This window comes from Dermacentor albipictus, chromosome 6, assembly GCF_038994185.2.
Source record: "Dermacentor albipictus isolate Rhodes 1998 colony chromosome 6, USDA_Dalb.pri_finalv2, whole genome shotgun sequence".
NCBI classification, from domain to species: domain Eukaryota; kingdom Metazoa; phylum Arthropoda; class Arachnida; order Ixodida; family Ixodidae; genus Dermacentor; species Dermacentor albipictus.
The window spans coordinates 90,118,913-90,134,404 of record NC_091826.1 but is presented as its reverse complement, the minus strand read 5'-3'; the positions used below and the strand labels follow the sequence as shown (position 1 = coordinate 90,134,404).

At 47.8% G+C, this 15,492-nt stretch overlaps 2 protein-coding genes across 4 annotated transcripts in view; one reads left to right on the top strand and one right to left on the bottom strand.

Annotated features, from left to right (window-relative positions):
* LOC135912394 (uncharacterized) overlaps nt 1-4,668 on the top strand; it is a 34,214-nt gene extending 29,546 nt beyond the window's left edge. For all 3 annotated transcript variants that reach the window (XM_065444840.1, XM_065444841.1, XM_065444839.1), the window contains 2 exons: nt 872-1,030; nt 4,556-4,668. The gene's annotated coding sequence lies outside the window, so the exon portion shown is untranslated. The remainder of the gene's footprint in view (nt 1-871; nt 1,031-4,555) is intronic.
* LOC135912374 (uncharacterized) overlaps nt 1-7,257 on the bottom strand; it is a 179,125-nt gene extending 171,868 nt beyond the window's left edge. The window contains exon 1 of the mRNA XM_070541018.1: nt 5,111-7,257. Coding sequence (XP_070397119.1) covers nt 5,111-5,177 — 67 coding nt within the window. The 5' untranslated portion in view covers nt 5,178-7,257. The remainder of the gene's footprint in view (nt 1-5,110) is intronic.
* Between the last annotated feature and the right edge of the window lie 8,235 nt (nt 7,258-15,492).

Below are 15,492 nucleotides of genomic sequence, written 5' to 3'. Positions count from 1 at the left end.
GTAGCTTGATAAGGAGTAAGTGACTTTGTTTTCCTTATAGAACGACGTCGCCGTAAAGAACCTCCAAAGCAAATATAATTTGTTACGTAAGTTCTTTCAAGAATATAAAGAACGGCAAAGCGGAATGCGCCAGAGTTCTCGAGTTCTTGAAGAAAGGAATATTTCTACATTCGTCAATCGCAATTTTGGGCCTTTGCGCATACCGCGCGTCGCACGAAATTGCAGGTCAATCTTTCCGAAATGGCGTTCGTTGAGCGAACCACAGTGAGCCGCACTACATGCTTCACTCGTAGATTTCTTCGTTTTGGTAGGGAAACTTATTTCCCATTTGTAAACGCGCTTAACTGCCACGTCGCGTCCTTCCCACCCCGATAGCCGCAGTTTCGCAACTGCTTAACGCGAGAGCCTCGACGTTGCTGTCACTGACGCTCGCGAGCAATTGGACGATGCTAGACTTCGGCAGACAGGCCAGTTTACGTAATTCAGGTCGCACCGACGTTCAGTACGGGCTTGGCGACCAGGTATGCGCTGTACATACCCGTTGAATAACAAAGCTTGCGGTTCTTGTGCGTCGCTTGAACCTCGGTAAGATGGCCCACTCACAGTTGTTCGGAAGCTCAGTAATCTTTCTTATCGCATAGAGAGCGTTGCAACCGGTGCTTCGGTAGGCCCCATGCGTGTACCTCGGCTCAAACGTCATTACGCGTTGCCTTAATGCGATCGCTTTATTGCTACCCATTTCGCTGGCACCTTCTTCACTGAAGTTACAATCGAGACGCGAAGTCTTCCGCTAGATGTCCTCTCGTGACCTGTTTGGTCTTTCGCATTGCCACGCGAGCCACTTCACGCGGTCTGGCGTGATTCTTTGCAGGTGTTCCATGACCGTTCCAGCCCCCCTACCACCGGAGCTTCCCGCCCTTGCCACCTTCACGTAGGGTGCCACCCCCGTCCCCGCAACGATGTGGGCACCGTTCGCGCCCCCCGTTCCGTCCACGGCCGTCCTCCCTGGCGTACACGTGTTTGAAATGTGGTGAGCAATTCTTGATGTTTCGAAGCTAACTGGCAAACATTGCGCATGCGAACGATCTTAGCTTTCTTCGAGAATTATATCATTGTGCGAGCGTGTTTGCCGTCGCAATCTACGTGGCCAGCTGCTTCTTTTTAAGTATCAATATGTTCTTCTTTGAGCTGTTTTTTTCTGTTATGTCTACTTGTGGAATTCAAATTTACACTTTGCCTGTTCAAATTTCTGCTATTTCGTTGGAAGTACTCTGCCGCACTTGATGATTAGAATTTATATTCCTCATAGAGTTTGAATAATTTCTTATTTTGTACCTCCTAGCATGCCATTATTCACGAAGCCCATTTGTCGATTTCCTCGTACGGGTCTCGCATCTGTCACATATCATTGTGTCTATCGGTGAAGCTAATCAAAATTACTCTCATTTCTTAAAGCTGTGCCCGAACGCTCATGCACTTTCCATGTGCGTTATAGTATTTCAAAGCGAAGTTCAGTTGCTGTAAAGCTGCGCGACTTTGTTATCACGTTTCTGCTATCGCGCGAGAAAGATATAGGATCTGGAAGATTTGATGACGCATGAGTGAAATCAGTCATCTGCGGGCGGCCCCCATTAGATTCACTGACCGCCATCGGCAATTAATGCTATCTCCGCTACTGCACTTTCTTGACTATTGCTTCCACCAATTTAAGGCAGCAATATTGAAATTTACGCGCATTACAATATACTGACCATCACTTAATTTCCGAGAATCGAGGAAATCGATAGCGAGACAACTTTTTTAGAATTATCCTTGCAGGTTGACCTGAGACTGTCAGTTATGTTCCTTTATGATTCTGCGCCGTCTGTTCTCGGTACTCGCACAATTCTTTCACTTGTGTATACTTACATAAAGTAAAGTTAATGTTTTGATTTTTGTTTACCTCACTACCAAGAGAAGCCAGTCCGCAGAAACAATTAGGACTGCCTTTCGGTATGTTTTGCTAGTCCCAGCGTATCGCTGTACCTCTAATTCGCTGTACCTTAAAGTTCTTTTGCATCTTCCTCGTTTACGTCATTACAAGTGCGGCCGCGATCAGGTCGAACACTCTGATGGCAAGTAAGAGCATTTAGATACGAAAACAACTGTCACTGTGTGACTTCCACACTGTTATATGCAACGTCAAAAAATTTTAGATGGCGCGCTTATAGCCGTTCATCGGGATCAATCGACTGGCTTTGTTGGCATAAATTATTCAGTTTGCGAGTCTTTTCAGTAATTTCAACCTCATGCCATAATGCTATATGTCCTTTCGTGAGTGAAGAAATTTCGATTAAACTGGTTAGTTATGACATCTTCCTTATTTTTAAGGAATTCCCCACGCATTTTGTTAACACAGGCTATGTAGTGCGTTTCAGAAAATGCTTCTTAAATGTTCCTGAAATGTAGGGGAAGTGCAATTAAACAATTTTCTTCGGCCTGCTCATGCTGTTAGGGTATACATTTAAGTTTCGTGGGGGTACTAAATACAGATACAGATATGCAGATTATACTACATGAATTTGTGAGCAGGGAAGATAGACGATTGATCCCATTGCAAGTCCGTCAGGCGTGGACTTCATAAGCGCTTTCATTAGATGAGAGAAGCTGACGCTGCTATAAAATCTTGATCGCAACACATTTCCGGCCATTATAGCCTGGACAACTGAAGCTGTCGAAGAGAGCAGGTGTTAGCAGCTGAGCGCACACAAATGCGTCACGTATGCTTCGAGCAAGCGAGATGGTAAGGTCGCTCGCATCGTGGTCTCTGGACAGTGAGGCCTTCACAGGCGCCTCACGCATAGGCTAGGTTAGTTTGCATGATTCATTGTGCACTTTCTACCTCTAGTCTTCCTTTAATAAGTGCCTGCGTGTTGAAAGCAAGCATTCCAAGAATAACTTCATTTTGTACCTTGCCAATAAGAAATTTCGCACGCCTTCTTTAAAAGCCTCTAAAGTATTGCGATACCCGCAGCCTTAAATATATATATATATATATATATATAATCATAGTGTCGAGTTCATTTCAGTCGCTCATATTATATAATATGAGCTACTGAAACATACTCTGTACTAGCTACTATAATTTTTAACCAATTTAGGTAGGTTGGAAACTAACGTCAAAGTAATGGATTACTTTTGATAATTTCTCAGTTTGTCTCGTGCGGCTGCAATTGGTAGCGGTAATGAATTACACTTTTAAAGAAAAAAAATTATTTGTAATCGGTTGCTTCATTTCTTTCATGGCCAGGAATTAGTGCAATGTCCCTTCTAAAATATCCTATGAACTTCACCGTAATATACCAACGTAACTCTATGGGCGACATTTAAAAAAAATACGTTTCTAAATATTGCCTGAATCTCAGCAAGTTTCACCTAGCACTGTCGAGAGGGTACTTCCTTCTGATAGCATGCGCATTTTAAGCACTTAGTGTAAACTTCGCTGCTGCTTTAGAGCAGTACGTGTTTTGGTCATGCAGAGCTGGCCATTCGTAGGCACAGATCCATCGACTACACAGCAGACTTGTACACGGTCATACCTATGAATATTGGACATTAGCCCTTCGCTAAACCAGCTCTATGATTAGAATCGTGCTGTCACAGGTGATTTTTTTTTTATTTGTGAAAGTCTTCACGGAAGTACCCAATACGTTACGTCTTCTTTAAGGGAAAACCACATGCGTTTTCTAGCACGAAGCTACAAAGGAACTCAATAAGGGTCTCCCAGAAAGCGAGATTCGCAGTTAAAGAAAAATTCATACTGGTTCGGCATCTGGAAACACTTTTTTTTTTTCTTGAACTGAGAAGGATGTTTTTCTGAAATGACTTGTATGGGTTTCAAGACGGGTGCGTGTCAATTTTTTTTCCCCCTTTCCTGAACTTTCCTCCACCTTGCGATCTTCCGCGGAATTGATTTGCCGTTATAGGCTTTTGTAACCAGCAGTTTCCGTGGAGTCAGTATGCGGTCAGGATGCGAACGCTGTCTTCAATGTAAACAGAAAAAATGGCTGTGGCTTAGCTAAGGTTAAGCCCAGGATGCGAAGCATACTAGCCTTTAACAAGCAACCTTGGACCTGGTCATGACCTGGGAGTACTTCTACTCGCTCGGAGCGGCGAAATGCAACCAAACTGGCCTCGACGAGAGCGCGCCGCTCTTTTATACTGCTGTTATGACGCCAGTGCACTAGCGGGAGGAACGGGAGTTAGGCCGCAGCACCGGCTGTGCGACCGCAGGCGAGCGCAGGCGAGCGCAAGAGTTGAGCCCGGCTTGCAGCTGTTGTGACGTCAGTGCCCTAGTGGGAGGAGCGGGAGTTAGGCCACAGTACCATCTGTGAGACCGCAGGCGAGCGCACGAGTTGAGCCTCCACTTTTGCAGCTGCTATGACGTCATATGGTAGCTACGCGGCCGCGCGCGGCGCAGCAAGGAAGAGCGTGGTTGTGCGGCTAGTATGCTTTGCATAAAATCACCGCGAGTGACCGCATCCTCGCGTTCACGCATTTATTGGATTCTACGCAGTGGCGGCGCACGGAACACGGATGAAGACGGCGTGTGGCGCGATTGCCGGGGTGGACTATGCGCCTGGCGTTTTCTGTTCCTGCATATTGCAGAAATAAAGAAAGGAGGACGGATTTTCTTTCAGTCGTTATTACCGGTTCGTTTCGAACTGGCGCTTTTATTTTATTTTTTTATTTATTTAAAAAGTCCTAGCAGGCCTATGAACAGGCATATGGGGAGGGGGCCATTCGGCACAATTTATCTCAAAGTACAATCGCTAAAAAGACATCGATGCACAAAAGAATTCAAATATTGGCAAAATAACGAAGAAAATTGCATACTTACAAAAAGATGTCGAAAAGGAAGAAAAATGAACGAAAAGGGAATGAACGAATAAGCATTGCATAAAAACACCGTTATGTTAAAAAATAAAAAATACAACATGGTATAACGCGTGACAATGCACGGAAAGTGCAAACGTGATGGGATTGATAAGTACCCGTGTACTTAACCGTGCGCACAGTGTGGGGGAAAATGTTTGGACAAATTACTGCGAAAGGGATAATGAATTCTTACCGAAGTAATGCTGTCCGGAGACGGCTTGTCCAATGGGCGCGATGTGAAGACGTGGTGTTTCAAGCATGTAAGGAATAATCCGTCAGAGTGAATAAATTTAGGGGAATAATGACAGCAATGCAATATATCACGGCAGGTACTCAACGACTGCAACGACAGTTCGGCTTTGATCCGCGTTATGCAAGGCTGGGCGCTGTAATTATGAGTAATGAAAGGACTTGCCCTATTCTGAATAATTTCCAATGATTCAATCGGGTATTGCTGGTGTCGAGACCAATCGGGAGACGCGTGCTTGCGTTGTGGCCGCATGCACGTTCAGTATGCCAGTTCACCCAAGCCAGATGGAACACTGCACAAGTTCCGGCGCAAAAACCCCCAATGATTTGGATGCATTGGCAAAGACACACGTATCGTGCTAAGACCACGATGGATTACGTGTAAGGTGCCCGCCCAGATACTGCGAATCAGCAGAGTTAGGGGTGAAAGACATTGTTTTGCACTCTGACACGTTTAGTGTCATGAGCCACGTAGTTGCACCACTAGTTCACTATCTCTATGTCTCGATGGAGCGCTATATGATCGTCGCTGTTAGTTACTGGACGGTAGATCATTTCATACTTCTTTTGTCGTGTTAACTTAGGCGATATGCTTAACTTCGAAAGAACGCTTTCTACATACGTAAATCAGGTGGCCCACCCTTGGCTAATGAACGCTCTCGATAACGAATTCAAGATAAGGAATTAAGGACAGCGGGAATGGCAGCACCATTTCAGGCGCTGACGCATTACACGTGATTCTAGATTCAGTTCCGTCATCTTGGTTGGGTCGTACGAGATTTTGCTGATTTTTCACATCGGCTGTTGGTAACCCAGTGCAAAGCACGCGTCTGTAATCAAACTTTTGACCAGTTCGAAGCACAAAGTTTATTACACTCTTACTTAATTATCCAAGGCTGTCTTGTAACGCAGAATTGTATTTCATGTATTATTGCTTTCTCTAACATTTTCGATAACTCTTTTTTTTCTAGTTATTTATCACATTACCACCCGGTTCGGGGCCTATCCCCCACAATATGTCTGCGCCGTTAAGAAAATAATCGTCATCATCATCGTGCTCCAGCAAACGAGCCCCAATATTGGCTTCAGTTATAAAGCAAAATAAAAATTTCAAGGCCCAGACACAGTAACAGGTTTCGGTGAAAATTTGAATTGTAGCAAAGCCATGGGGAAGATTAACTGTGAAAGAGTGAACGAAATTTCCTGAGTCCTCCACACCGCAGTGAAGGACTCCGGAAATTTCGACCACCTGGGGTTCTTTAACGTGCACCTAAATACACGGGTGTTTTTGCATTTCGCCCCCATCGAAATGCAGCCGCCATGGCCGGGATTCGATCCCGCGACCTCGTGCTCAACAGCCCGACACCATAGCCACTGAGCAACCACGGTGGGTAGTGAAGGAAACGGCACCATTACAATAAATGTTTAGTAGAAAATAAAAGTACACCAGCGAACATATGAAGAAAATTGCACTACAAATGACAAGTGTAAAATTTTGTGTCGTGAAGCAAAAGCATTCGATGCCAATCGGTGCTCGAAGCACAGCAACCGAATAGAGCGATGCGTGTGTTGTATATGCACTAATTTTACACGCTATATCGTGACGATAGGTAGGCACCCACATTCGCGTACCACCTCTGTTATTAAACGTGTCCGTCACGTAAGAAAATGCCAATTACTGCCCTTCCACTCGGGAAGAACGATAACTAGCGAAGAGACATTGGAATTACTATAGTGACGACTATATTTATTTATACGGTTGTTGCCATATTGATTGTAGAAAGACACATAGGCGTAACTTCGTGTTCTTTATCGTCTTTATATTAAATTATGGGGTTTTAGGTGCCAAAACCACTGTCTGATTATGAGGCACGCCACAGTGTAGGACTCCGGAAATTTCGACCACCTGGGGTTCTTTAACGTGCACCTAAATCTAAGCACACGGGTGTTTTCGCATTTCGCCCCCATCGAAATGCGGCCGCCGTGGCCGGGATTCGATCCCGCAACCTCGTGCTCAGCAGCCTAACACCATAGCCACTGAGCAACTACGGCGGGTCGTCTTTACTTTGTCTCATTCGTTATCACTGTGACCATAGCTTTGTGTCGGTGTGGTACACCGCGATCGGTTGCTTAAGTCTACACACGCGTGGTCGACACATCGACATCCGCGTAGCACTCAATTCCAAACCGTTCCAGGTTCAGTCCACCTGCCGTCGGGGCGCGCTAAGTCTACGTTAAAATCGACGATTAGAAGGGGGGGGGGGGGTACGCTATTGCGTTTTATTATGCTTTTCGACCCTCCAATGGGAGCGAAGGAGCGCCGCCATCCCACGTTTTCTATTTGGCCATCGAGGTCATGCGTCATAACGTGGTCGATAAGATCATAACATTCAGAGCCACCACCGCTACTGATAACAACACGCAGAAATGGTGATGCACTTTATACATAGACGGAAGATAACATTCAAAGTGACCGCTGCGACTTGTTTTTTCAACATCTCGGACGCATTCTTTTCCAGATCCTAGCCATAGACAGCTACGCTGTAGAAGTTACGTTTTTTTTTTCGGAAACATCTATTCTTATACTTGCGCATGGGATCCCTTGGGGTCCCACTTTCAACAAGGGTAGTCCAAGGGCGTGTTACAGGTCCCCGAGCCCACAGGCGTATGTGCCATTGAGTTTGGACCCTTTTTGCGCTATCACGACCGGACAACATTGTGATCCGTTTTTGTCAACATCTCGGACATATTTCGTTTCCAGATCCTAGCCATAGACAGCTTCGCTATAAAAAAAAAGCCATGTCAACCAAAGTCAACGTGAAAAAGACAATGTGGACGTACATGGCATATATGTATACATGTAATTGAAATTGGAGCCCTAAAGCTGACGGGTTGTTGCATGAATGTATGACACTTTTAACGATTTGCAGTATTTTCGAAATTTCATTGCCAGACCTTAATTTTTTTTTCGAACCCTCTCTTTCCTTTACTGATTTCCAGTGTTTCGTTCACGTTCTTTAACGCGCGTATAAGTCGACGTTTTCTTCGCGTCGACGCTGGTTGACACGGCTTGCTTGTTTCCTTTTTTTTTTTTTACCGAGAGGCCAATTGGGCCGATCCCAGAGGTAGTACAGTCGCGGGTACAATGTGCTTAATGTCCGCCTATATTGGTGCTACTTACGCTCGTACCGTTAAAGGGACACTAAAGCGAAACAATAAATCAGTTTAGACTAATGAAGCATTGTTTGAGAACCCTGCAGGAAGCCATTTAAAAAAAATAGTTTGATTATTACATTGCTAGCCTAGACCATATGCTGTCGCGTTGCCCACCGTTACGAGGCACAGCACAAATCAACGAGGACAACTGGCTCTCCGCTATCAAGAGCCCCGATGCCGGGGCGCAACTATGGGCTGTCCAGAGGGCCCACGATGCGGCGGTCGGGCAAGGCCTACTGTCCCAACGTGGGAGCGGCCCGCAGCGCGCTGAGTCGCGTACCTCAGGCCATTATTAAAGTTTTGCATCCATTCATTCATCCATTATTAGATGAGAAAATGGAGGTCCTAGTACCAGTATTTGAATTTCGCGCCGAAACTCAGCGCCGGTACGTCAGCGAGACGTCAGGGATTTCAAAGTATGTTTTCGCATTTGGGCCGCGTTGGCTGAGTAAAGGTTCCCGAAACTGGCCATGTTTATTATTTGGTTCCTTTAGAACACAATGTAGTCTATCCGTACCGCTATATATAATTAGTAGGCCCTAGAACATGCCATCAAAATCCAAGACGTCACAGCCCCCAGGTAAGGGAACTTAAGTAGGCTTCGCCACCCTTATTTCCTTCTTTCGCTTTTTCAGGCTTACCAACCGTCTTATCGTTGTAAGAGTGGTGTTTTTGGTGTTGTAGAACGGTAATTTACTGATGCAGAAGAAATCATTTTTCACTTTAGTGTCCGTTTAACTTTACCTGCTCTGCGACTAATTCGCGCTTTTTTTCTACTTGAGACACATTTTGATAGCTTTTGCGACTCGCTGCGACATTCCGAGGAAGCAAAATTGACCCTTTGTTTAAGGGCCGCTCATCAGGCCACTTGGCAAATTTTGGTTATACGCTGTAAATTGTTACGTACCCTCTAGAGAGCGTTCTACCGTAAGAACTTTTCAAATCGGTTCATTATGAGCAGCGAAAGCAATATTTGTAGTGTCCCGAACGCATGATTCCAAGAGTCGAGCTTCACAGCCAAACTCGACGCTCTCACCACTTGCCCTTTCTAGCCTCCACAAGCTAAATTCCTTCCCTACGTTCTCCCATGCCGGAGCCGGAGGATCGCGTCACGTACACGTCACGCCCCCCCCCCCCCCCCTCGTTTCTTTTTCTATTGCGTTTTTTGCTGCACGGCGCACTTCCGGTGACGGTTTCGCGCGCGAGTACGCGAGCTGTTGCGTTTGCTTCGTTTCGCTCTGTGCACAATCTTGCGAGCTGTGCTCGATGACACCAGCTTTGTTGTATGTCTCCTTTCTGAAAAGTGGATCTCTCAGTACGCGCACGTTCGGAGAGGCTGACCCGGCTCACAGCTCCATAGCGCGGTACACCGCGTCATTGTATCGCGGTATGATGAGTAAGTTCCACATGAGCACTGAGTTAGACACAGGCTCATCAGAGAGTATGATCGAGCGCTGGAACACGGCGGGAAATTGCACAGTTTCGTTCTCAGCGCGCGCGACTGCACGACGTGGGAACAAGCAGACGAAAAGGAAGTTCATTACCTTGCTTCGGTACGAAGTAGAACAATGACAGCATACATTCGGCTTTCAAGTTTTTATTATTTCTCCAAACTCTTGCTCGTCTACTGAAGCAACAGATCAAACAAATAGCTGCTGTTAACTTGAACAGTTCCCGATATCACCTGTCACTATGCCTATATGTCAGTGAGTGATGTCACAGCACGACCATGTATGTAGGCGCACTTGCGGGATTGACGTCGACTCTCCGGCTGGGAGCGCGGTACCCACGAGGATATTGGCAAACGGCGTTCGGTTTGATATTTAAGCTCTTTACACGACGCGTGGCGGTGCGATACTTTGCAGGCACGATCGTTAGCGCGCATTGTACGCACTGCGATTGCCAGCCCAAAATGGCGAGACCTGGTGAGGGGGCCCTTTAAGAGATTGCATACATGGATGGCCAACTCACAGATACGCCGAACCCGTGTGAAGTCAATAAAGGGGGGCCTTGTCTTCAAAAATGTCTCAGTGCCGCTATGAGCTCACGGCTCTAAGAAATTTACTCTAAAAGCCCGCAGAGCCGGAACAGCAAGCACACGGTTGCCCAGCTGCATTAAGAGCGCTCTAAGCATTGGTAGCCTTAAGGGAATTAAATCGGTCAAACGACGACGCACTTCTCGTCTGTTGCGCGGTTTGATGCCCTTCTACTTGCAGCAACTAGCCCAGTGCAGCACAATCCATGGGTATTTTCATTCGACGCAAGATTGCTGATGTGACCAGCTGCCTATAATGCTGCCTAATCCACCTAGATGTATTTATGCCGCCATGCTTATTTGGTTATAACGTTGCAGCTCATCAAATGGATTGTTTGCGAAATTTGCAGTAGCGATCACGTACGGTTGTCTGAAATGCACGTGGACACCTTTTATTGATAGGGTCCATAATTAAAGGGACTTTAATGTGAAACACTGAATCAGTTCACATTGATAGCGTATTTTTGACAAACTCTGCTTTCGCTGATTTCACGCTAATAGGTTATTTATTAGGAAAAAATAAATAATGATGAACGCTTTCTCTTTGAATTTTGCGCTGATACACCAGGGCCCGTGCGTCAGTAGGACGTCACGGATTGCAAAGTAGTTTATGCGCATGTCGGCCGTTGTGGTTCAGTGGAACTTTTTTTAAACTTTCTATGTTCAATCTTTGGCTTTTTAGAATACGATGCAGTCCGTGTTTTGCCGATTTTTTTTTACCAATAAAGTCTTAACTAGGCCCCAGCAGACAGCATCAAAATCCGTGACGTCATGGCGAGCTGATTCGGGAACTATAGCACGGTGTCGCCACCCGTTTCTTCTTTTTTTTGCGTATTCTCTGGCTTATTAAGCGTCTTCTCGCCGGAAGCACAGCTTCTTCTTTTTTTTTTTCATAGATAGCGTGCAAGTGACGTCACGGATGCAGTTCCACGGCCACTGGATAAAAAAAATGGCTGTGGCTTAGCTAAGGTTAAGCCCAGGATGCGAAGCATACTAGTCTTTATTTTAGTTGTTGAACCACTGTTTAGCCTGGTGAACTGCTGTTGCTTGGCTAGATTTGGTTCGGCTAGACGAAGAAGCAACTCATGCAGTCGAGCGCACGAGCTGAGACCCGGCTATGTAGCTACGCGGCCGCAAGCGAGCGCACGAGTTGAGCCTCCACTTTTGCAGCTGTTATGACGTCATATGGTACCTACGCGGCCGCGCGCGGCGCAGCAAGGAAGAGCGTGGTTGTGCGGCTATAGTATGCTTCGCATAAAAACAACGGCGCGGCCTGCCGCGTGCATCAAAAACGCTGTCATCAGCCGCGGCACTGCCAGTCGGTGACTGTTGTCGGGGATCGGCATAGAGAGTGCGTGAGGAACGCGCTTCGAACGCCGTCTCCCGTGGAAACCAACGCGTCTCGCCCCCGAGAGCTAGCGCCGTTCGGCCCATCCAAGCGGCCGAGAATGCGACTGCGGCTGTCACGTCTGCTCCCATAACAGCCCGCCTGACGTGGCAGACGGCACCTTTCTTTTTTATCCAGGGGCAGCGGCAGTTCTTTACCGTTTGGTTCACCAACATGGCGCCTAGGACTACGTCGGTGTATATTATTTACTGCCGTGAGCAGCCTGCTTTCACGGAGCAGGGAAAGCTTAAGAGAGGGCCCTGCCCTATACCGGCCACGTTGTAGAACGATACGCCAGCCGACGCGACTGCTCACCGTGCTATAGTTCACCACCACGACACCTAGGAAAGCCGTCTGTTGTGAAAGGGTAATTTAGCAGCGCAGTTCAAACCATTTTTTTTTTTCGACTCCTTTTAAGGTGCGCGCTTGTGACTTGTCGAGTGCTTGTGTCAGCTTTCTTCCGGGGTAAGTTCACCTAGAGAAAAAGCTTTGCATACCTGCGCTCGACTTCCCTGCCTCACCATTGGCCTGCCTGTCAGCGCACCGTCAATGCCGCGTGAGCAACACAGCTCAGCATTGCGGCCTGCAGGGAAGGCTCGTGACGTCAGACATCCGCGCGATAGCCTCCTTGCGTAGCCTGCGCATGTGGAGTGCCTGGAAAACTCAAAAGCGAACTGCAACGACATTGAAGACCGTGTAAGCAGGCCTAGCTTTAGATTACGTGAATGTGAGACAGCCTCAGTGCAAAATTTTTTCGAGAGCAATACGCGAAGGCCGCAAAAATTACAGATTTATTTCCGCATAAACTAGCAAAAGAATCTCGTCGAATACCGCTCGCCGAAAATGGTTCCGAATCCGGGACGCTAGGAATCAGCGAGACCCGCTGCGCGTTGGACATCACGGAGAGAGGGGCTATGTTTTGGGCGTGGCCTCCGAGATTGCACAGGCGCAGATGTGCGCTGTCGCAATCTCGAAGGACAATTCAGGGGTCTACGTTATGTCCGCTAACCACCAGGTGTCCGCGTTGTCCGCTAAGGCACTTATTAAATGCTCTTAATAAAAGAAAAGACATAGACAATCACCAGCCCTGCACTCTGTTAAGGTTTCTTTGGTAGTTGTCACGCATACGTTAACGCGTGGTACGCTTGCTTGAGCGGGCAGAAGGAACACACGAACGCAAAATGCAGCACACACGTAACATTCGTTCAATATGGACTTTTAACTACAGGAACACACGGTAACTTTTGACACTTATTGCACACAGAATGCGTACTCCCTTCCTACGCTTTACGCACGCACTACCGCGTTTACTAACGTCCATGCGGCGATCGTCTATACGCTATAGTAGGGGCGCTTACAGTACCGGTTCTGTTCGGTGTGGATGTCGGCGTCCTCCGGTCTGTGGTCCGTCGTTGCGATCTGGTCGTCTTCAGTCGTCGCTGGTGTCCGGCGTCACCGATGCCCCGGCCGGCGTGACGAAGGCACGGTCGCTGAGGAGCTGTCGCGCTCCGGCAGAGCGGGGCTCGTGCCGGCTGGCGCTCCCGGTGCGCGCCGGCCCAGCTTAGTTCACTAGACGAGACGGTGACTGGCTGTAGCCAGCCTCCGCGCGTCTACGTTCAGCGGCACAAACGCTGACGTGTCCTGGCAGGTAGGTCCGGGCCAGCGGTAGTTCCGGGGACGTCGGACATCTGCTCGCCGAGCCTGGTACTCGGGCGGGACGTCGATGCGTCGCCTAGGAACTGGGACAGGACCCAGAGAGGCGATCTCCGGCCGTCTTCTCCTGGAACGCTGCGCCCTGGCCACCACGTCCTTCTCTGCGCGCGCCCCTTCCCCAAGATGGCGGCTCCACGCGTCCGCTCCACTCCTTCTTTCTCGTCCTCTTTCTTCGTTTACGCTTGTCACTCCTCACAATGGCCCCCTGTTTTCCGAGTTTTCGCTCCGCGAAAACTTCACTCACTGCTCGTCACCTCTTGGGTTTACACGGACACTGCACTTCCACTTCATCACAACACATATAACTTCACTTCGCCACGTCTTCATTCACATGTCACTGCACTTCACTTCACTGCACTACACCACATATAACTTCTCTTCGCCGTTTCTTCCTTCACACCTCACTGCACTCCACCGCACTTCACTGCACCCACACGCACATCACGCAAGTTTCTGCCGAGTCTTAACACTAAGTCAATGTCAACGCCAGCCCCATTCACAAGGCATTGTATTCCGCGAGTGTTTGAGGAAGACTCCTGAGAAGCTCTAAACACTATATGCATGCGCCGCAAGCTGTTCCCCAGTATACGAACTATTCACACAGTAAACATGCACGTAAACGAACATATTCCGCAAAGTCATTGATGTCCTTCATGTCACGTTCACTCACTTAATCCGCGTACTCCTGCCTACCGGTTGCTGTCTGACATCGATACAGCCAGACAGGAAGCTGCGGACTAGTCCTGACTCTCGACGCCGGCGCCTCATCGCGACATTGCCTCGAGCAGAATGAGTTGGATGAAACCAGGAGTTGGCGCGGGACCCAGCCCTGCATGCCCTGGGCTTGTCAAAGTTGTCGGACACAGCGATGATGCGTCCATTGCTCTTCAATTCTTGAGCCCGTCTTTTCTCACATACGCTCGGTTTTGACATCATGCTTGTTGTATTCGCCTTCTGAGGGGTAATTTCTGTTGCTGGGATGTCCGCTTGGCAGGGGCTTTCAGCAACCAACTCTGTGATGACCATTCCGGAGTCCTCTTGAACTGGTTGCTCAATAATAGGCGTCGTCCCTAGAGGTACCTTTGATATCAACCTTTTTGGTGTGGTTCTCTGACGTATCTCGCAAGATCTCACAAACCGTTTAGTGTCACTTTGCATGCACGGCCAAAATAATTGTTCTGATACTCGGCTTGTCTTCTTCCTTACTCCTTGATGGCCAGCCAGTATAGTATCGTGCGCCAACTCGAGGACTGCTCTTCGTAAACTCACTGGCACTACTAGCTGTCGTGTTTCTCTTACATCGTGGGTTCTGGCTATTCGGTACAGTAATTCTCCAACCTTCTCAAACTTATGTACGACCCGGCTCTTCTTATTCTGAATCCATTTCCCTAACATTTCAAAATAATGTCGCAGTGTACTGTCCGCTTCTTGCCTTTTCTTCATTTCCGTCGCGGTTATATCGATGGCGGTGCCTGAAGTATTCTTTATACGGACATCTTTCCTATCGTGGTTCCTTGTGCTTTCCTCTAGTGACAATATGCTAGCTTCTCCGGTATACGGATCCGAACTTCTTTTATTACCTCTGCCACCGGCTTCAGTGGATTCATGCTCCGTCCTACTTGTAATTTGGATATTGGGAAAACTCCACAGGGGATCTGGTTCATCCACTCTTCTGACTCCTGGCACATTCCCAAGAATGACGTCGTAAAGCGGTTCTTTGACGCACCGGGCTTCAATCCAACCGCAATAGTAAGGCGTCAAAAGCAACACACGAGCCATAGGCATTCGCCGTACTGTACCATCCGCCAATCGAACTGGTGTTTCTGTACCAGTGATATCTCTGTCCGGCACCATTGATTGCCTTACCAGAACAATGTTGGACCCAGTGTCTCTGAGTACCGACACTTTTCGTCCCTGCAGCATTCCCACTACTACTGGCATCAAGATTTCCGGGTCTTCTGCCCTCGGAGCCGTT